General features: G+C 48.9%; 1 protein-coding gene across 2 annotated transcripts in view; it reads right to left on the reverse strand.

Annotated features, from left to right (window-relative positions):
• The window catches only part of LOC116980297 (transmembrane protease serine 3-like), a 34655-nt gene that overhangs the window by 6539 nt on the left and 5222 nt on the right, over positions 1-22894 (reverse strand). Inside the window, exons 3-10 of one of the 2 annotated variants that reach the window (XM_033032380.1) lie at positions 22677-22796; positions 16996-17112; positions 13660-13783; positions 11779-11895; positions 7520-7560; positions 6153-6318; positions 3163-3332; positions 548-643 (exon numbers count right to left, since the gene is read on the reverse strand). In XM_033032380.1, coding sequence (XP_032888271.1) covers positions 548-643; positions 3163-3332; positions 6153-6318; positions 7520-7560; positions 11779-11895; positions 13660-13783; positions 16996-17112; positions 22677-22796 — 951 coding nt within the window. The remainder of the gene's footprint in view (positions 1-547; positions 644-3162; positions 3333-6152; positions 6319-7519; positions 7561-11778; positions 11896-13659; positions 13784-16995; positions 17113-22676; positions 22797-22894) is intronic. The other variant, XM_033032381.1, reaches the window with a different exon arrangement.

Consider the following 22894-nt stretch of genomic DNA (forward strand, 5'->3'; position numbering starts at 1 on the left):
GGTGAAAAAGTTTATTCTCACTTCAGTCTTAAATGGCCTCCCCTTATAGAGGTATTTCATTCATTCAATCTCAGAGATCTTTAGTTTCCTCCCACACTCCAAAGACGCACAGGTTTATAGGTTAATTGGATTGGTAAATGTAAAAATTGTCCCTAGTGGGTTTAGGATAGTATTAATGTGTGGGGATCGCGGGTCGGCGCAGACCCGGTGGGCCGAAGGGCCTGTTTCCATGCTGTATCTCTAAACTAAACTAAACCGGAGCACCCGGAGAAAACCCACGTAGGTCACGGGGAGAACGTGCAAATCCGTACAGACAGCACCCGTAGCCAGGATCGAACTCACGGTTGGTTTGACACTAGTTCTACGCTACACACTAGGGGCAATTTACAGAAGCCAATTCACCCACAAACCAGCACTTCAGGGGGAAACCAGAGCACCCAGAGAAACCCACGCGGTCACAGGGAGAACGTGCAAACTCCGTACAGACAGCGCCCGTGGTCAGGATGGAGTTTGGAAACCACAAAACCATTTACAAAACTCGCCTCACCTCCTTCACTTGTCAGGCCCCAGCCTGAGATCCAGCAGGCTTTGCCATTCGGAAATTCTTGTCCCGAGTTCGGTAGGCAGATGGGCTGAATCCAATCTACATTTGAAATGAGACGTGGCGATCACTTCCTGAGAGTGTGCTCCAAAAATGGAATTTCAAGGCACAGAGCGACAGAGAGGCAGAGGTCATAAGGTCATGTGATAGGAGTAGAATTGGGCCATTCGGCCCATCGAGTCTACCCTGTCATTCAATCATGGCTGATCTATCTATCCCTCCCTCCTAACCCCATTCTCCTGCCTTCTCCCCGTAACCTCTGACACCCGTACTAATCAAGAATCTATCTATCTCTGCCTTAAAAATATCCACCGACTTGGCCTCCACATCCTTCTGTGGCAAAAAAATCCACAGATTCACCACCCTCTGACTAAAGAATTTCCTCCTCATCTACTTCCTAAAAGAAGTTCCTTTAATTCTGAGGCTGTGACCTCTAGTCCTAGACTCTCCCACTAGTGGAAACATCCTCTCCACATCCACTCTATCCAGGCCTTTCACTATTCTGTACGTTTCAATGAGGTCCCCCATCATCCTTCTGCTCATTCCTTTCTAGATGGTGAATCTGTGGAATCCATTGGCATAGATGGTTGTGGAGGCCAAGCCATTGGGTATTTTTAAAGCGGAGATTGATAGGATCAAGGAGGCCCTTCTGCAGTTGTACAGGGCCCTAGTGAGACCACACCTGGAGTATTGTGTGCAGTTTCGGTCCCCAAATTTGAGGAAGGACATTCTTGCTATTGAGGGAGTCCAGCGTAGGTTTACAAGGTTAATTCCCGGGTTGGCGGGGCTGTCATATGCTGAGAGAATGGAGCAGCTGGGCTTGTATACTCTGGAAATTAGAAGTATGAGAGGGGATCTTATTGAAACATATAAGATTATTAAGGGCTTGGACACGCTAGAGGCAGGAAACATGTTCCCGATGTTGGGGGAGTCCAGAACCAGGGGCCACAGTTTAAGAATAAGGGGTAAGCCATTTATAACGGAGACGAGGAAACACTTTTTTACACAGAGAGTTGTGAGTCTGTGGAATTCTCTGCCTCAGAGGGCGGTGGAGGCGGGTTCTCTGGATACTTTCAAGAGAGAGCTAGATAGGGCTCTAAAGAAGGGTTTCGGCCCGAAACATTGCCTATTTCCTTTGCTCCTTAGATGCTGCTGCACCCGCTGAGTTTCTCCAGCACGTTTGTCTACCTAGGGCTCTTAAAAATAGCGGAATCTGGGGAGAAGGCAGGAACGGGGTACTGATTGGGGATGATCAGCCATGATCACATTGAATGGCGGTGCTGACTCGAAGGGCCGAATGGCCTACTCCTGCACCTATAGGGTGATTTCACGAAAGGTCACTGGAGCGTAAATCCCCACTCACGTGACCGAAAATTTTAACTGGGGGACAAGCGTCACTTCCGGTACATGTTAGTGGATGGGAAAACACGCACTTTCACACCCGTTAAAAACATCGAAAACGGCCCGTTTTTGAGCTGCAATTAAGTGAGCCAGTCGGGGTGACCGTGAGGAACAGCTACCTAAATTTACAGTCCAAAAAAAAGATAGAAACTAAGGTAAATACAAGAGTGAGCTGAAGGTGTCAAAACGGCGGAAGTGCTAGCGGACTTTTTTCTTGGAGATTTAAAGATCCAAAATATCGGGAATTATCGCGTTTGCTCGCTGCATTTCATCAAAAGTGGCATTATTGACTTTTTTATCTTTATTCATTTGTTATATGAAAAGTATTAAAAGTTAGAAACCCGTCAGTAAAATTGCAAAATCGCCCATGGTTCTCGGGTGGGTTTTAACATGCAAAATGAAAACGCTTCTGAAGCTACATTTACCATTTAAATAATCGTAAACTCTCAATGCGTTTGGAAATCAATTTTACTGAGATGCAAGTTTACGATTATTTAAATGGTAAATGGAGCTTCAGAAGCGTGTTCATTTTGCATGTTAAACCCCACCCGAGAACCATGGGCGATTTTGCAATTTTACTGACGGGTTTCTAACTTTTAATACTTTTCATATAACAAATGAATAAAGATAAAAAGTCAATAATGCCACTTTTGATGAAATGCAGCGAGCAAACGCGATAATTCCCGATATTTTGGATCTTTAAATCTCCACGGCAAAAGTCCGCTAGCACTTCCGCCTTGTTTACACCTTCAGCTCACTCTTGTATTTACCTTAGTTTCTATCTTTTTTTTGGACTGTAAATTTAGGTAGCTGTTCCTCACGGTCACCCCGACTGGCTCAGTAAATTGCAGCTCAAAAACTGGCCGTTTTCGATGTTTTTAACGGGTGTGAAAGTGCGTGTTTTCCCATCCACTAACATGTACCGGAAGTGACGCTTGTCCCCCAGTTAAAATTTTCGGTCACGTGAGTGGGGATTTACGCTCCAGTGACCTTTCGTGAAATCACCCTATTGTCTAAACCTGTCCTATCCATGTACCTGTCCAAATGTCTCTTGAATAGTAAGTCTATTGTCTATTGGAACCAATTCTCTACCTTCCTCAGGCAGAGTTCAGAGGTACGATGTCATGAGTTTCCCCGAAAGGAAAGAGAGGTGGAGTTACCATTGAACGCCAGCGGCTGTTCCAGCTTTATGAGGGCCAGGTCATAGTCGTACGTCTGGCTTCTAAATTTCTGGTGGTGTATGATCTTCTTGACCAGGTGGGAAGAGCTTTCGGTCAGAGGCTGCTCCACGATGCCAGCATACACCCTCCACGAGGAGAGAAATATGAACCTAAACCCCAGGGGGGGCAGAAGCAAAAAAAAAAACAAATCACTGCTTCACCCATTCCTTCTCTCCAGATGTGTTCAAAAGGGAACTGCAGATGCTGGAATATCGAAGGTACACAAAATTGCTGGGGAAACTCAGCGGGTGCAGCAGCATCTATGGAGCGAAGGAAATAGGCGACGTTTCGGCACGAAACGTCGCCTATTTCCTTCGCTCCATAGATGCTGCTGCACCCGCTGAGTTTCCCCAGCAATTTTGTGTACCTTCTCTCCAGATGATCGAGGGTCTCGACCCGAAACGTCACCCATTCCTTCTCCGCAGAGACGCTGCCCGTCCCGCTGAGTTACTCCAACACATCTTCGGTTTAAACCAGCATCTGCAGTTCCTTCCTCCACACAAGTCATTACTTGGTTTGTTCATTTGGTTTGGTTCATCTTAGAGATACAGCGCGCAAACGGGGGGCCACCGAGTCCGCGCCGACCAGCGATCTCTGCACACACACACTAGGGACAATTTACAATCATAACCTACCGGGCGGTCACAGTGGCGAATGCAGCGCCGGAGACCCAGGCTCGATCCCGACTACGGGCTGCTGTCTGTGCGGAGTTTGCACGTTCTCCCCGTGACCTGGGTGGGTTTCCCCCGAGATCTTCGGTTTCCTCCCACACTCCGAAGACGTGCAGGTTTGTAGGATAATCGGCTCGGTAAATGTAAAATAGCAAGTGTCGCTAGTGGGTGTAGGATAGTGTTAGTGTGCGGGGATCGCTGGTCGGCGCGGACCCGGTGGGCCGAAGGGCCTGTATCTCTAAAAACTAAAACTAAAAACTAAAACTGCCAACCTGTACACACAACAAATGCTTTTTGCTGTACATCGGTACACGTGACAATAAACTAGACTAAACTAAACTAAACAAACCTCTCTCTTGATTCTGGGAAAAGCCTTAGGCTGCCACACACATCCCCTGTTCCATTATCTAAAGGGGCTGCCCCTAGCCTTCTGGCTGCACTTCCCACCCACCCATCATCCTCATCTTCAGACACCCTGTGTGTAGGGGAGAGGGTAGAGGGCCGAAGATGTCCTGGTTGGGTTTGCTGCTCCTGGGCCTGGCCAAGCTGGCCATCCGCGAGTCACGGCACCAGGCAGAAGAGGGCTCTGCCCGAGCCGGGCTGCCTGCCCCTTTCCCGGGGTTACCTCCGTGCCCGGGTGGTGTTAGTGAGGGAATACGCGCTGTCCACAAGCAACCTGGGGGATTCCCGGGACCGCTGGGCACCGCAGGGTGTTGAATGTATCCTCAATAAGGATTGTATCATAATTGTCTAATAGTTTATTATGAATATATGTTTGTATTGTATTATGGTGGTGGGTTCTGGCTTGTTTTATTGTAGTGTCAATATTATTTTTTAATAATTGAATACATTTTTTGATAATAAAACAAAGAGGAGCGTAACAGTCCGCAATAACCAACCTGACCTCCCCTGGCTCAGCACTTCAACTCCCCCTCCCATTCCCAATCCGACCTCTCTGTCCTGGGTCTCCTCCATTGCCAGAGTGAGCACCAGCGGAAATTGGAGGAACAGCACCTCATATTCCGCCTGGGGACCTTGCGTCCGGATGGCATTAACGTTGAATTCTCCCAATTTTGCTAGTCCTTGCTGTCTCCTCCCCTTCCTTAACCCTCTAGCTGTCTCCTCCCACCCTCCCATCCGCCCGCCCTCGGGCTCCTCCTCCTCCTCCCCCTTTTTCCTTCCTTCTCCCCCCCACCCCCCATCAGTTTGAAGAAGGGTTTCGGCCCGAAACGTCGCCTATTTCCTTCGCTCCATAGATACTGCTGCACCCGCTGAGTTTCTCCAGGAATTAACATAGAAACATAGAAATTAGGTGCAGGAGTAGGCCATTCGGCCCTTCGAGCCTGCACCGCCATTCAATATGATCATGGCTGATCATCCAACTCAGTATCCCGTACCTGCCTTCTCTCCATACCCTCTGATCCCCTTAGCCACAAGGGCCACATCTAACTCCCTCTTAAATATAGCCAATGAACTGGCCTCGACTACCCTCTGTGGCAGGGAGTTCCAGAGATTCACCACTCTCTGTGTGAAAAAGGTTCTTCTCATCTCGGTTTTAAAGGATTTCCCCCTTATCCTTAAGCTGTGACCCCTTGTCCTGGACTTCCCCAACATCGGGAGCAATCTTCCTGCATCTAGCCTGTCCAACCCCTTAAGAATTTTGTAAGTTTCTATAAGATCCCCTCTCAATCTCCTAAATTCTAGAGAGTATAAACCAAGTCTAACCAGTCTTTCTTCATAAGACAGTCCTGACATCCCAGGAATCAGTCTGGCGAACCTTCTCTGCATTCCCTCTATGGCAATAATGTCCTTCCTCAGATTTGGAGACCAAAACTGTACGCAATACTCCAGGTGTGGTCTCACCAAGACCCTGTACAACTGCAGTAGAACCTCCCTGCTCCTATACTCAAATCCTTTTGCTATGAAAGCTAACATACCATTCGCTTTCTTCACTGCCTGCTGCACCTGCATGCCCACTTTCAATGACTGGTGTACCATGACACCCAGGTCTCGCTGCATCTCCCCTTTTCCTAGTCGGCCACCATTCTGTGTACCTAGGAGCGTAACATAGTTGTGTAGTAGTTTATTTAGTGTATTTGTTTGTCTTGTATTATGGTGGTGGGTTCTGTTTTTGTTGTATATTGTAAATATTATTTTTAATAATTGATTACATTTTTTGATAATTTTTAAAAAATGGCGCCACACGTGCATGGAGTCAGGGTGGCGTGGCAAGCAGTGAGACGTGAATGGAAGACTTACTGGACGACGCAGTGTGCAGCGGTTGCTATCCAGAGCGGGGCGATGATAGATCCTCCACACAAGTGGTGTCCGTCAAAGTGCAGACTGACCTGCCACGGCCACTGCCCGCCAGCCGAGAGATTCCCTCCGACGATCCGAGGCAGGAACCTGGGTCTGGAGCCGCACTCTGCATAAGGAAAGCCAGGCGTGTGATTCAGGACGAGGTTCAGAGTCCAGATCGAAGACAGACACCAGAATGCTGGAGCAATTCTCGCTATTGAGGGAGTGCAGCGTAGGTTTACAAGGTTAATTCCTGGGATGGCGGGACTGTCATATGCTGAGAGAATGGAGCGGCTGGGCTTGTACACTCTGGAGTTTACTTTGATTGCTTCGTTGTCAGCATCTCCTAGCTATCAATGATCTATTCAGGCTCGAAGAGCCGAATGGCCTACTCTCTGCACCTATGGCAAAAAGCCTTTTTGACCACCTTATCTACCTGTGACTCGACCTTCAAGGAACCATGCACCGGGAAGAACGTACAAACTCCGTACAGACAGCACCCGTAGTCAGGATCTTACCCGGGTCTCTGGCGCTGTGAGGCAGCAACTCTACTGCTGTGCCACCGTGCCTCCCCTATGGATATGTGTGGGGAGGGGGCAGTATGGGTCAAATGTCGTTGTGTCCTTGGGCAAGACACTTCACCCACCTTTGCCTGTGTGTGAATGTGTGTGAGTGATTGGTGGTGGTCGGAGGGGCCGTAGGCGCAGATTGGCAGCCACGCTTCCGTCAGTCTGCCCCAGGGCAGCTGTGGCTACAGAAGTAGCCTACCACCACCGAGTGTGACTGAGGAGTGAATGATAATGCGATGTAAAGTGCCTTGAGTATTAGAAAGGCGCTATATAAATCCCATCCATTATTATTATTATTAAATGATGTCCTGTCTGAACCAAAACATCATCTGTCCTTTCCCTCCCCAGGTGCTGCCTGACCCGCTGACTTCCTTAGAGAGACACAAAAAGCTGGAGTAACTCAGCGGGTCAGGCAGCATCTCTGGAGAGAAGGAATAGTTGATGTTTGGGGTCGAGACCCTGCCTTGGACTCTTGTGTAAATGTTGAACCTGCTGTCAGTTCAAAGCATCTTCCAGCAGGTGGCAGTGGCGTTCCACCAATGTCAAAGGTCTCAAAGGTGCCCCCGATAGTCAGTGAACGGTACTGCAGCCAGGACTTCCACCTTGAGGAAAGTTTCAATGAGGTCCCCCTCACCCTACTTTCTTTGTTTTCGCTGCTTTCTTTGCCTCCGTACCTGTGGCCCTCTGACTATTCAGAGCTAGGGTGGGGGCATTTATCTGCTCGATGATAGAACTTCGAACAAAACAAAAATTACTTACCTAAACACTTGAGCGACGTCACTCTTCCCGAACTACACTTACTGGGGGAGAGAATAACAAAAACACATTTATATTTCATCATCAAGATTTGGAATAAGAGGTCACAAGTGATAGGAACAGAATTAGGCCATTCGGCCCATCAAGTCTACTCTGTAGACTGGAGGTCTTAGGAGCAGGAGAACTAGAATTGAAAGCCTAATGTTCAAGAAGGAACTGCAGATGCTGGAAAATCGAAGGTAGACAAAAGTGCTGGAGAAACTCAGCGGGTGCGGCAGCATCTGTGGAGCGAAGGAATAGGTGACGTTTCAGGCCAAAACCCTTCTTCAGACTAATATTGGGAGCAGATGCAACAGATCAGGCTGAAGCCACATCATACGTCCATAATAAGGTCATAAGTGATGGGAGCAGAATTAGACCATTCGGCCCATCAAGTCTACTCCGCCATTCAATCATGGCTGATCTATCTTTCCCTGTCCTGCCTTCTCCCCATAACCCCTGACACCCACACTGGTCAAGAAGGGCCGAATGGCCGACTCCGGCACCTATTTTCTGTGCACTATATTAGTCGGAGTCGGAGCCCGAGCCTCGAGGGGTCTAGGTCGGTGCCATGGAGGCTTCCGGAGGGGACATGGCGGTGTTTGCGGAGAGGTCAGTGCGGTGGTCGATGAGGGCGCCGGGGGTAGAGGACAGACAGGTGGAAGTGAGGACACCATCGCCGGTGGGGGGGGGGGGGGGTGAGGATCACCGTGAGGGGGGAGGGGGAGGGAGGGGGAGAATAAAGGATGACCTGGTATGGGATACTTTATGTGGCCGCCCTTTATGTAGTGTCTATTTGCATACCTTGTGCATGTGAAGAATCTCACTGTGGCCCGTTACATGTAACAATAAAGTATTCATTAATTTAATCATTCATTCATTCGTTCATTCATTCATTCAATCTTTCAACCTCTGCCTTAAAAATGCCCATTGATGTTGGATGTTGCCAGGACTAGAGGGTGTGAGCTATTGGGAGAGGTTGAGTAGGCTGGGTCTCTATTCCATGGAGCGCAGGGGGATGAGGGGAGATCTTATAGAGGTGTACAAAATCATGAGGGGAATAGATCGGGTAGATGCACAGAGTGTCTTACCCAGAGTAGGGGAATCGAGGAGCAGAGGACATAGGTTCAAGGTGAAGGGGAAAAGATTTAATAGGAATCCGAGGGGTAACTTTTTCACACAGAGGGTGTATGGAACAAGCTGCCAGAGGAGTCAGGACTTTCATATGAAGAAAGACTGGATAGACTCGGCTTGTACTCGCTAGAATTTAGGCGATTGAGGGGGGATCTTATAGAAACTTACAAAATTCTTAAGGGGTTGGACAGGCTAGATGCAGGAAGATTGTTCCCGATGTTGGGGAAGTCCAGGACAAGGGGTCACAGCTTCAGGATAGAGGGGAAATCCTTTAAGACCGAGATGAGGAAAACATTTTTCACACAGAGAGTGGTGAATCTGTGGAACTCTGCCACAGAAGGTAGTTGAGGCCAGTTCATTGGCTATATTTAAGAGGGAGTTAGATGTGGCCCTTGTGGCTAAAGGGATCAGGGGGTATGGAGAGAAGGCAGGTACGGGATACTGAGTTGGATGATCAGCCATGATCATATTGAATGGCGGTGCAGGCTCGAAGGGCCTACTCCTGCATCTATTTTCTATGTATCTATGTATTTATGTATCTAGGAGGTAGTTGAGGCAGGGATTATCCCATCGTTTAAGAAACAGTTGGACAGGTACATGGATAGGACAGGTTTGGAGGGTTGTGGACCAAACGTAGGCAAGTGGGACGAGTGTAGCTGGGACATGTTGGCCGGTGTGGGTGAGTTGGGTCGAAGGACCTGTTTCCACACTGTATCACTCTGTGACTTGGCCTCCACAGCCTTCTGTGGCAGTGAATACCTGGGCAATGTTGAACATTCTCTGCTTTTAATCATTCCAAAGGAGATGAATTTTGAAGAGTTCTACCATCATTCCAGGCCAGCAATACGCTGCCAAATCTATTCCATGATGTCAGGGTTAAGGGCCTGTCTCACTTGGGCGTCATTTACGCGACATCATTCACCCATCACGATGCATTACGTGCGCATGGTGCGTGGTGACGCCCAAGTGGTGCAGGCCCTTTACAAGTGGGACCGGACGTCCTGTGCGGCTTATCTGTGGCTCCTCATGGAAGTCCAACATGGGCAAGACCTTCACAGTGAGGAGTGAGGAGATGTGGAGCAGTAAAGGACAGAAGGGACATGTGGAACAGAGAGACCCTGGAGTACCGTGGGCGGCAAGGTGGCGCAGCGGTTGCCTTTCAGCGCCAAGGACCCGGGTTCGATCCCGACTACGGGTGCTGTCTGTACGGAGTTTGCACGTTCTCCCAGTGACCTGCGTGGGCTTTCTCCATGATCTTCGGTTTCCTCCCACACTCCAAAGACGTACAGGTTTGTAGGTTAATTGGCTTGTCATCAAGGTAAAATAGGATAGTATTAGTGTGCGGGGATCACTGGTCAGTACGGACTCAGTGGGCCGAAGGGCCTGTTTCCGCACAACATCTCTGAACTACACTTACATAGTTCCCTGAAAATGATATGACTGGTGGACAGGGTGTTGAATTAAGGCTTTTGCAACATTGTCCTTACATCATTCAGGGCATCCGTGGTAGATAACAGACACAAAGTGCTGGAGTAAAGGGGCTGTCCCACTTGGGCGACCTAATCCGCGAGTTCTGGCCAGTTTGCCCAGACTATTATCTAATGGTGGCCGACTAGGAAAAGGGGAGATGCAGCGAGACCTGGGTGTCATGGTACACCAGTCATTGAAAGTGGGCATGCAGGTGCAGCAGGCAGTGAAGAAAGCGAATGGTATGTTAGCTTTCATAGCAAAAGGATTTGAGTATAGGAGCAGGGAGGTTCTACTGCAGTTGTACAGGGTCTTGGTGAGACCACACCTGGAGTATTGCGTACAGTTTTGGTCTCCAAATCTGAGGAAGGACATTATTGCCATAGAGGGAGTGCAGAGAAGGTTCACCAGACTGATTCCTGGGATGTCAGGACTGTCTTATGAAGAAAGACTGGATAGACTTGGTTTATACTCTCTAGAATTTAGGAGATTGAGAGGGGACCTTATAGAAACTTACAAAATTCTTAAGGGGTTGGACAGGCTAGATGCAGGAAGATTGCTCCCGATGTTGGGGAAGTCCAGGACAAGGGGTCACAGCTTAAGGATAAGGGGGAAATCCTTTAAAACCGAGATGAGAAGAACTTTTTTCACACAGAGAGTGGTGAATCTCTGGAACTCCCTGCCACAGAGGGTAGTCGAGGCCAGTTCATTGGCTATATTTAAGAGGGAGTTAGATGTGGCCCTTGTGGCTAAGGGGATCAGAGGGTATGGAGAGAAGGCAGGTACAGGATACTGAGTTGGATGATCAGCCATGATCATATTGAATGGCGGTGCAGGCTCGAAGGGCCGAATGGCCTACTCCTGCACCTAATTTCTATGTTTCTATGACTCATACTCGCAGCATGGTCGACACGAGGTCCTAGGAGGTCTTTGTAACTCTCCTTCATGCTCGAGAGTGGTCTCCGCGTACTCGAGGCTTCAGCTAGGTCGCGGCGTATTTTTCAACATGTTGAAAAATGTCCGCGTAAAAAAAGGTCGCCATGGAAAAAATCGATACTTTTTTTACTCATAGGTTTAGTCGTAGTAGGTTGTAGTAGGTCGGCATGTTAGTCGTAGGTAATCAAGGGTAGTCGAAGGTAGTCGTAGATAGTCTTCATCATAGTCAAAAGGAGACCGAAGGAGGTCGTCTTCACTCTCCACTATTCGGCGTCCAATTTTCTCGGTTAGTTGTAGCTAGTCTTCAACATAGTTGAAGGAGGTCTTCAACATGACATTTTTTCAAACTCTCCTAAATTCTTCTAAACTCAGCCCCTTTACTGGGCCAGGCAGCATCACTGGTGAACATTTTGGGTCAGGACTATTGCTCTGCCAATTGACCGGCAAACCCTGTACGTCTTTCGAATGTAGGATGGGGAAACCGGGGGGAAACCAGAGCACCCGGAGAAAACCCACGTGGTCACTGGGAGAACGTTCAAACTCCGTACAGACAAGCACCTGCAGTCAGGATCGAACCCGGTAATCTGGCGCCGTGAGGCAGCAACTCTGTCGCCGTGCCAACATGCAGCGAGACGAAGAGACGATCACAACATGCGGCAGCGCTCACACCACAGGCCCCGGCGTACCTGAGTGTGGCGGCCATTTGTACTCGGTTAACGCGGAGGCTGACGTCGACTTCCACAAAGTTGTTCCTCAACGTCTCCTCGATGGACGTGACGGGAAGCTGCGTGGAGCTGATGTAGCTGGGGGGGGGGGGGGGGGTGGGGGGGGAGGACAGGAAAGAATGAAGTTTACTTTAGAGATACAGCGCGGGAAAAAAGATCCCTTCAGCCCACCGATTCCGCGCCGACCAGCGATCCCCGCGCACTAACGCTACACTGGTGACAATTCACAATCACGCCAAGCCAATCAGCCTACGAACCTGCTTGTCTTCGGAGTGCGGGAGGAAACCAAAGCACCCGGAGAAAACCCACGCAGGTCACGGGGAGAACGTGCAAACTCCGTACAGACAGCACCCCCTGGTCAGGATCGCACCCGGAAAGAATGAACCAAAAACTACATTTCAACGGAAGAAGACACAAAGAGTGGTACTGCATGGATACAGGCCATTCGGGGGCCTGAAGAGGTACAGACGTGTGTGAAAATTCACGCCTCCAGTTTCAGGGACAGTTTCTTCACAGCTGCTACCATGAATAAGTTCACTTAGTAACAGACAAAGCCACATAGTTAAGACCATTCATAGCTTTAATTTTAACGTCCGACAGGCGTGGTTCTAGAGACCCAGAGGCAACAGTGTACGTCTGAGTTCTCCAGCAACACACACAGAAATACCAGAAAACGGGGGTTAATATACCCCCCAGACTCAGAATCAAATTGCATGAGGTAATGTCCCAGGAAACATCAGCCACCTCCGCCAATGTGGAGTTGTTTTTCACTCTTTACCAAAATTCAGGCATTCCAATGGCATCAGTAATCCTCCCCTGGCCCCTTCTTATTTGATTAAACTAGTCAACTTCCTTAAAAAAATCTTGCCATGATATTTGGCCAAGTATCCCACAATGCAATAGCAATTGCATTTTTACCACAGGTAAGCTAAAATACGACAGCAACCGATAATAGTAACTAACTTCTACCACTGCACCATCGAGAGCATCCTTATCAATTGTATCACAGTATGGTATGGCAACTGCTCTGTCTCCGACCAGAAGGCATTGCAGAGGGTGGTGAAAATTGCCCAACGCATCACCGGTTCCTCGCTCCCCTCCATTGAGTCTGTCCAAAGCAAGCGTTGTCTGCGGAGGGCGCTCAGCATCGCCAAGGACTGCTCTCACCCCAACCACGGACTGTTTACCCTCCTACCATCCGGGAAGCGCTACAGGTCTCTCCGTTGCCGAACCAGCAGGTCCAGGAACAGCTTCTTCCCGGTGGCTGTCACTCTACTCAACAACGTGCCTCGGTGACTGCCAATCACCCCCGTGATTTTTGTATACCAAAGATCCATTGTTGTTCTAACAGTCATAGAGTGATACAGCGTGGAAACAGGCCCTTCGGCCCAACTTGCCCACACCGGCCAACATGTCCCATCCACACTAGTCCCACATGCCCCCGCATAGCCCACATCCCTCTAAACCTGTCCTATCCATGTACCTGTCCAAATGTCTCTTGAATAGAATCATTGTGCCTGCCTTAACTACCTCCTCTGGCAGCTTGATGTTGCCTCACCCGCTGAGTTTCTCCAGCATTTTTGTCTACCTTAAATCTTTTTCCCCTCACCTTAAACCTCTGTAGCTCTGGTTTCTGATTCCACTACTCTGGGCAAGAGACTCTGTGCATCTGCCCGATCTATTCCTCTCATGATTTTGCACACCTCTATAAGATCCCCCCTCGTCCTCCTGTGCTCTGCGGAATAGAGTCCCAGCCTGCCCCCCCGAACCTCCCCCTGTAGCTCGGGCTCCTCGAGTGCTGGCGACATGCTTGGAGAATGCGCGTGCAGGAAGTGCGCCCACCTGCCGTATCCCAGTTGCGCGCAAGCCGCGGTGCCGTGCGCGGAGTTCCAGCCATCCCAGCACACGGTCCTCCACGCCCCTCCGCTGTAGATCTGCACCACCGAGCTCTTCCCGCTGACTCGCACTGCGGGAGACAACAACACCACCACTAGGGGGAGCGTTACCCGCGCGTGTAAGGGGGGGGGGGAGAGACGGTAGAGGGCCGAGGATGTCCCAGTTGGGATGCTGTTCCTGGGCCTGGCCAAGCTGGCCATCCACGGGTCACAGCGCCATGATCACGTCTGCGCCCGGGTGGTACTAGCGAGGGACTACGCTCTGTCCGCGGGCGCCCTGGGGGATTTCCGGGACCGCTGGGCACCGCGGGGGGTTGAATGCATCCTCAATAAGGATGGGGAGATTTAGGGCAGATACAAAATGCTGGAGTAACTCAGCGGGTGAGGCAGCATCTCTGGAGAGAAGGAATGGGCGACGTTTCGGGTCGAGACCCTTCTTCAGACTGAGCGTCAGGGGAGAGGGAAAGGGAGAGGGAATATAGATATATGGGACTTCTCTGTGGATCGTCACCTTGTCGTGGTGGAGAAGCTTGTGTGGACCTGAGATCCTGATAGTGATGCAGTCTGGAGCTGTGCTCCTGGTATGGCGGTAAGGTCGAGGCGGGGGAGGTCCAACCAAAGAGCAATCCAACCAAGATCCCACCGAGTCCGCGCCGACCAGCGATCACCCCTTACACTGGCACCATCCCACACACGCTATGCTGTGCAGCGTAGGTTTACAATGTTAATTCCTGGGATGGCGGGACAGACATATGCTGAGAGAATGGAGCGGCTGGGCTTGTACACTCTGGAGTTTAGAAAGATGAGGGGATTTTATTAAAACATATAAGATTATTAAGGGTTTGGACACGCTAGAGGCAGGAAACATGTTCCTGATGTTGGGGGAGTCCAGAACCAGGGGCCACAGTTTAAGAATAAGGGGTAAGCCATTTAGAACGGAGATTAGGAAACACTTTTTCACACTGAGAGTTGTGAGTGTGGAAATCTCTGCCTCAGAGGGCGGTGGAGGCCGGTTCTCTGGATACTTTCAAGAGAGAGCTAGATAGGGCTCTTAAAGATAGCGGAGTCAGGGGATAAGGGGAGAAGGCAGGAACGGGGTACTGATTGGGGATGATCAGCCATGATCACATTGAATGGCGGTGCTGGCTCGTTGGGCCGAATGGCCTACTCCTGCACCTATTGTCTATTGTCTATTGTCCAACTCGTCTCTGCTGACCAAGATGCCCCATCTAAACCAGTCCCATTTACCTGCATTTGGCCCATATCCCTATAAACCGTTCCTATCCATGTACCTGTCCGAGTGCCTTTTAAATGCTGTTATAATACCTGCCTCAACTACCTCCTCTGGCAAATTGTTCCATAGACCCACAAGAAGAACTTTCCCCTCTCCCCTTAAACATTTGTCCTGCTGATTTTGATTCCCTGCTGTGGAAAAGAGATTGTGGTTTTGCAAGTTAATTGGCCCTCTGTAAATTGCCACTAGGGAGTGGATGAGAAATTGGGAAAACAAAGAACCAGTGTGAACGGGTGATCGATGGCCGATCAGATGAAGAACATGTTTCAACGCAGTATCGCACAAGACAGATCATGTTGTCAAACACTGATGCAATTATAAAGAAAGCACATCAGCGCCTCTACTTCCTGAGAAGTTTACGGAGAGTCGGTTTGTCAAGGAGGACTCTCTCTAACTTCTACAGGTGCACGGTAGAGAGCATGCTGACCGGTTGCATCGTGGCTTGGTTCGGCAACTTGAGCGCCCAGGAGCGGAAAAGACTACAAAAAGTAGTAAACACTGGCCAGTCCATCATCCGCTCTGACCTTCCTTCCATCGAGGGGATCTATCGCAGTCGCTGCCTCAAAAAGGCTGGCAGCATCATCAAGGACCCACACCATCCTGGCCACACACTCATCTCCCCGCTACATTCAGCTAGAAGGTACAGGAGCCTGAAGACTGCAACGTCCAGGTTCAGGAATAGCTACTTCCCCTCAGCCATCAGGCTATTAAACTCAACTGAAACAAATCTCTGAACACTAATAGACCATTATCTGTTTATTTGCACTTTATCTGTTTATTTATTCATGTGTGTATATATTTATATAATGGTATATGAACACACTGATCTGTTCTGTATTCATGCCTACTATATTCTGTTGTGCTGAAGCAAAGCAAGAATTTCATTGTCCTATCTGGGACACATGACAATAAACTCTCTTAATTCTTGACTTGACTTGAATGCCAGCAAATAATTAGCTGTGTGTGGGGTATCTGGCTCTTAGTGTATTAGTAAATATGGGCGGCACGGTGGAGCAGCGGTAAAGTTGCCACCTTACAGCGGCAGAGACCCGGGTTCAATCCTGACTACGGGTGCCGTCTGTAGGGAGTTTGTGCCTTCTCCCCGTGACCTGCGTGGGTTTTCTCCGGGTGCTATGGTTCCCTCTCACACTCCAAAGACGTACAGGTTTTGTAGGTTAATTGGCGTGGGTAAAAATTGTAAATTGTCGGTAGTGTGTGGGATAGTATTAGTGTGCGGGGTGATCGCTGGTCGGCGCGGACTCGGTGGGCCGAAGGGCCTGTTTCTGCACCATATCTCCAAACTAAACTAAACGGTATCTCTGTTGAATTTGGTGGCAATTTGTGAACATTGCAAACACACGATATTTTCTTCCCCCCAAGAATGACTTGACTCTTTTGGAAGTGGAATTCATTGCCACAGACTGCTGTGATGGCCAAGTCTATTTTTTTTTTTTTTTAAAAGGCAGAGATAGATAGATTCTTGATTAGTACGGGCGTCAGGAGTTATGGAGAGAAGGCAGGAGAATGGGGTTAGGAGGGATAGATCAGCCACGATTGAATGGCATAGTAGACTTGATGGGCCGAATGGCCTAATTCTCCTCCTAGAACTTATGAATAGACAATAGACAATAGGTGCAGGAGTAGGCCATTCGGCCCTTAGAGCCAGCACCGCCATTCAATGTGATCATGGCTGATCATCCCCAATCAGTACCCCGTTCCTGCCTTTTCCCCATATCCCCGGACTCCGCTATCTTTAAGAGCCCTATCTAGCTCTCTCTTGAAAGCATCCAGAGAACCTGCCTCCACCGCCCTCTGAGGCAGAGAATTCCACACTCACCACTCTCTGTGAGAGAAGGCAGGAGAATGGGGTTGAGAGGGCAAGATAGATCAGCTATGATTGAATGGCGGAGTACATCTGATGGGCCGAATGGCCTCATTCTGCTCCTATCACTTATGAACTTATGAAGATATACAAGGAAGGATCTTTACCGCAGCCCAGCTCATCTTCCCCGGCAGGGCAGTCTTTAACGCCATCACAGCGAGCGGAGAGCCAGAGGCACGATGAGGAGTTCGTACATCGGAACTTGCCGATACAGCTGTAGGTCACTGAAAAGGTGAACACTGGTGAAACATCCAACGTCAGGCTCAACGTTAAGCTCCGTTACAGAGATCAAAAACCAACAAACGGCGACACAAGGAACTCCAGTTGCTGGAATCGTGAGTAAAAAAACACAAAGTGAAATGTAGAAAATACAAACACAGAAAATAGGTGCAGGAGTCGGCCATTTGGCCCTTCGAGCCAGCACCGCCATTCAATATGATCACGGCCGATCATCCAGAATCAGTACCCCGTTCCTGCTTTCTCCCCATATCCCAAGATTCCATCAGCCCTAAGAGCTAAATCTAACTCTCTCTTGAAAACATCCAGTGAATTGGCCTCCACTGACTTCTGTGGCAGAGAATTCCACAGATTCACAACTCTCTGGGTGAAAACATTTTTTCCTCGTCTCAGCTCTAAATGGCCCACCCCTTATTCTTAAACTGTGATCCCTGGTTCAGGACTCCGCAATATTCGTGAAATTTTTTCTGCATCTAGCCTGTCCAATCCCTTAATAATTGTATATGTTTCTAGAAGAAGCCCTCTCATCCTTCTAAATTCCAAAGTGAATATTTATATAATTAAAAGTCTCATCTTGACCACTTCCTGTTTGCACTGTGCTTTGATTTTAGAAAAAATGCTATCTCATATGGCTGTGATTTTTGGCCATCTTACTCAGAGTCCTCCTCCGCTGCACAGGCCCCGAGGATTTTTCCCATCGATTAAAAATAAAACACTTATTAGTGTTTAAGAAATCTTGACATTATCTCTCCTGTCAATCACTGCCATGAAGGCCACGCCCTTTCCGGTAGGAGGGGGGGGGATTATAAAATCCGGAAGTGTGGGTGTGGCTCAGTCTGTCTGCAAGATGATGAGGGAGAGGTCACGACTCTCTGTCTGAGTTGGGAAACTGTAGAAGAAGGGTTTTGGCCTGAAACGTTGCCTATTTTCTTCGCTCCATAGATGCTGCTGCACCCACTGAGTTTCTCCAGCACTTTTGTCAAACTACAGAACACTGTGAGTATGCAATGTACTTGAATAAATGATTTATTAGCCCTTAATGAGAATGAAATGAGTTGTTTGGCCTGCCCTGTGCTTGAAACTGCAATGGCAATGGAAATGAAGTGAAAATGCAATGAGCAGTTTGGCTTGAGCCTGCCATGTGCTTGAAACTGCAATGGCAATGGAAATTAAGTGAAAATGCAATCAGCTGTTTGACCCAAGAATCCATTTGGCCCAAAATGTCCATACTAGCCTTCTGGAAACCAGTCCCTTCGGCCCACAACACCCATACTAGCGCTCCAGAAAGCCTCCCCCCCCCCACCGGCCACCAATATTGGAATTGGTGGAGAGGTGGAATATTGCGTTGGGGGACCAGCCCTCCCGTGTGAATATGAGACCCAACGGGTCCCACTTAGTCTAGTAAGTTAATATAAGAATGTAAAGTGGAGGTGAATCTGTGCAACTCATTGCCACAGATGGCCGTGGAGGCCAAGCCAATGGATATTTTTAAGGCAGAGATGGATAGATTCTTGACTAGTATGGGTGTCAGGGGTTATGGGGAGAAGGCAGGAGAATGGGGTTAGGAGGGAGTGATAGGTCAGCCATGATTGAATGGCGGAGTAGACTTGATGGGCCGAATGGCCTAATTCTGCTCCTATCACTTAACACCTTATGAACTGATGAGATCAAGTGACTTTAGCCGGAATAATACTAAAGAGAACAGTTAGATGAGAACTTCCTAAGGTTGGATAAACAGATCGTGTTCAGCTTTTCAATGTGAATGCAACCTAATATCCAGCAAAGGTCATTTTGAAATTTGATTAACATCTGCTTTGTATTTCTTCAATTAAATATTCTCACACTTTCTAGCACCTGACTCAAATTGCACAGGGGATGCGAACACAGCCTAACCCCCCTTTCATTGTCTCCATCTATAATTCACGCTCGGGAAAGCTATTAAGGACCATTCTCTCCCCGAAGGGAGGCACAAATAGCTGGAGTAACTCAGCGGGGTCAGACAGCACCTCTGGAGAAAGGGAATAGGTGACGTTTCAGGTTGTCTCATCCCATGGGGACATAGGGTGGACACAAAATGCTGGAGTAACTCAGCGGGTGAGGCAGCATCTCTGGAGAGAAGGAATGGGCGATGTTTTCGGGTCGACCCGAAACGTCGCCCATTCCTTTTCTCCAGAGATGCTCCAGAGATCTCTCCAGAGATGCTGCCTGCCCCTCTGAGTTACTCCAGCTTATTATGCCTACCTTCGGTTTTAAGCATCTGCAGTTCCTTCCCACAACATTTCATCCCCATTCATTCTCTCTTCTCCCTTCTCTGCTCGGGTTGAAACTTGTCACTGTGATAATAATAAACCTAATCCTAAATATCTACCCCATTTATAGTTGACAACTGTTCCGTATTAGTCGGGACATCCCGTATATTTGGGCTAAATTGGTTTGTCCCGTACGGGACCGCCCTTGTCCCGTATTTGACCGCTACTACTCGGGTCAAGGGGACTGTCGGGTCGGAGCGCCGCGTCCGGCCCCCGCCTTACCCGTCCCGACGTAGTGCAGCCCATGGAGTGCAGCAGCAGCAGCAGCGTCTCGCCCGTGGCCCCGTCGGTCGGCAGCCCGGCCAGCTGTCCGACCTTCGGACCTACGCTTACCGCCGACACCACCACCACCCCTCCTTCTCATGGCCGATCATCGGTTCATGAGTTGGATGGGGCGCACGACGTCGCGCAGTGGAGGCCATCAATTCACTGGATGCATTCAAAAGAGAGTTAGATAGAGCTCTTAGGGCTAGCAGAATCAAGAGATACGGGGAGAAGGCAGGAACGGGGTACTGATAGTGGATGATCAGCCATGATCACATTGAATGGCGGTGGTGGCTCGAAGGGTCGAATGGCCTCTACTCCTGCACCTATTGTCTACGTATCTATGTATCTAAAATGGCCTACCTTCTTAAACTGGACTCCCCCAACATCGGGAACATTTTTCCTGCTTCTACCCTGTCCAATCCATTAAGAATGTTATATGTTTCTATAAGATCCTCTCTCATACTTCCAAATTCCAGCGAATACAAGTCCAGTCGACCCATTATTTAATCTTACATCAGTCCCGCCCATCAGTGACTGATGTACTAGGACACCCAGGTCTTGTTGTACTTCCCCTTTTTCTAACCTGACACCATTCAGATAATAATCTGCCTTCCCATTCTTGCCTCCAAAGTGGATAACCTCACATTCATCCACATTATACTGCATCTGCCATGCATCTGCCCACTCACCCAACCTGTCCAAGTCACTCTGCATCCTCATAGCATCCTCCTCATAGTTTACACTGCCACCCAGCTTTGTGTCATCTGCAAATTTGCTAATGTTATTTTGAATCCCTTCATCTAAATCATTGATGTATATTGTAAATAGCAGTGGGCCCAGCACCGAGCCTTGCGGTACCCCACTAGTCACTGCCTGCCATTCTGAAAGGGACCCGTTAATCCCTACTCTTTGTTTCCTGTCTGCCGACCAATTTTCTATTCATCTCAGCACTCTACCCCCAATACCATGTGCTCTAATTTTGCCCTCTAATCTCCTGTGTGGGACCTTATCAAAGACTTTCTGAAAGTCCAGGTGCACTACATCCACTGGCTCTCCCTTATCCATTTTACTTGTTACAACCTCAAAAAATTCCAGAAGATTTGTCAAGCATGATTTCCCCTTCGTAAGTCCATGCTGACTCGGACCGATCCTGTTGCTGCTATCCAAATGCGTCGCTATTACATCTTTGATAAGAATTTATGAAGAAGGAGTAAGCCATTTAGAACAGAGACGAGGAAACACTTTTTCTCACAGAGAGTGGTGAGTCTGTGGAAGTCTCTGCCTCAGAGGGCGGTGGAGGCAGGTTCTCTGGATGCTTTCAAGAGGCAGCTAGATAGGGCTCTTAAAGATAGCGGGGTCAGGGGATATGGGGAGAAGGCAGGAACGGGGTACTGATTGGGGATGATCAGCCATGATCACATTGAATGGCGGTGCTGGCTCGAAGGGCCGAATGGCCTACTCCTGCACCTATTGTCTATTGTCTATTGATAATCGACTCCAGCATCTTCCCCACCACCGATGTCTATAATTCCCTGCTCTTTTTCTCCATCCTTTATTAAAAAGTGGGATAACATTAGCTACCCTACAATCCACAGGAACTGATCCCGAATGTATCCATTTTTAGTTTAATTTAGTTTACGGCGTCGAAACTGGCCCTTCGGTCCACCGAGTCCGTGCCCACCGACGATCACCACGTACACTAGTTCTACCCCACACGCTAGGGGTAATTTTCAATTAAACCTACAAAACCGGCACATCTTTGGAATGTGGGAAGAAACCTGTGCACCTGGAGAAAACCCACGCGGTCACGGGGAGAACGTACTAACTCCGTACAAGGTCGAACCCGCCATGAGGCATCATCTCTACCGCTACGCCACTGTGTTCTCCAGAGCTGCTGCCTGACATGTTGAGTTCCTCCAGCACTTTGTGGCCTTTTTAAAAAACATAAACCAGCACTTGCAGTTCCTTGTGGGACCAACTGGCTTTACTAATTAAGGATCGAGACTGTGGCCATATTCTACTGGACTATTTTTTAATGTGGAAAAAAATTCACTGTGTTAGCACTTTGCACATGAAACAATAAAAGCATAATTGAAAATCACTATTGAGCCATTGAGACAGATCCACACCATTCCCCGCCCAGCACTGGGAACCTGCAAATGTTTAGGTTAGAGGGGGGATTCGCAGGAGTGCAGCCAAAAACTAAGCGGACACTAGTTGTGTCCTTGAAATGTGTTTCAATCGGTCAGACACAGCTCCCTACTCCTCAAATGGGCCCGACCTCAAATACCCCTAAGGGTCAACCCCGTGACCTGCGCTTCGCACACCGAGACACCTAACTCCTCCCTCCAGAGCCGAAGGCTCGCTCTGCCAGTGGTCGACCACCAGGTGCTGCCACAAGTTTAGTTTAGTCTAGTTCAGAGATACAGCGCGGAAACAGGGCCTGTGGCCCACCGGGTCCGCGCCAACCAACGATCCCCGCACACTAACACTATCCTACACACACCAGGGACAACTTACATTTATACCAAGCCGATTAACCTACAAACCTTACGTTTTTGGAGTTTAGTTTAGTTGAGTTTAGAGATACAGCGCGGAAACAGGCCCTTCGGCCCACCAAGTCCGCACCGACCAGCGAACCCCACATATTAACGCAATCCTACACACACTAGGGACAATTTTAAACATACACCAATTTACCTACATACTTGTACCTCTTTGGAGTGGGGGGGGGGACCAAAGATCTCGGAGAAAACCCACGCAGGTCACGGGTGTCTGTAGGTACAAACTCCCTACAGACAGCGCCCGTAGTCAGGATCGAACCCGGGTCTCTGGCTCTGTGAGGCAGCAACTCTACCGCTGCCCCACCGTGTCAGCTATTCTTACCAAGGGATTTGAACCCATGTATGAATGGACAGCCCATACCCAATGGCCCACATTTGATATGGTCAGTAGAGTATAGACAGTGTACTTACCACCCACACTGATGACTATTATAAGTAACACGGTGCTGGTTGCCACTCCGGCAGCCACCAACAGCAGAAACTTCTTGGATGTAATAATGTGGCACTTGGATGTGGCTCCGTCTTGTTGTCCTGAATAAAGTTAAAGGGTCATAGAGTCACAGAGTGACACAGGGTGGAAACAGGCCCTTCGGCCCACATCGGCCAACATCGGCCAACATGTCCCAGCT

Source organism: Amblyraja radiata, chromosome 14 (genome assembly GCF_010909765.2).
Source record: "Amblyraja radiata isolate CabotCenter1 chromosome 14, sAmbRad1.1.pri, whole genome shotgun sequence".
In the NCBI taxonomy this organism is placed as follows: Eukaryota; Metazoa; Chordata; class Chondrichthyes; order Rajiformes; family Rajidae; genus Amblyraja; species Amblyraja radiata.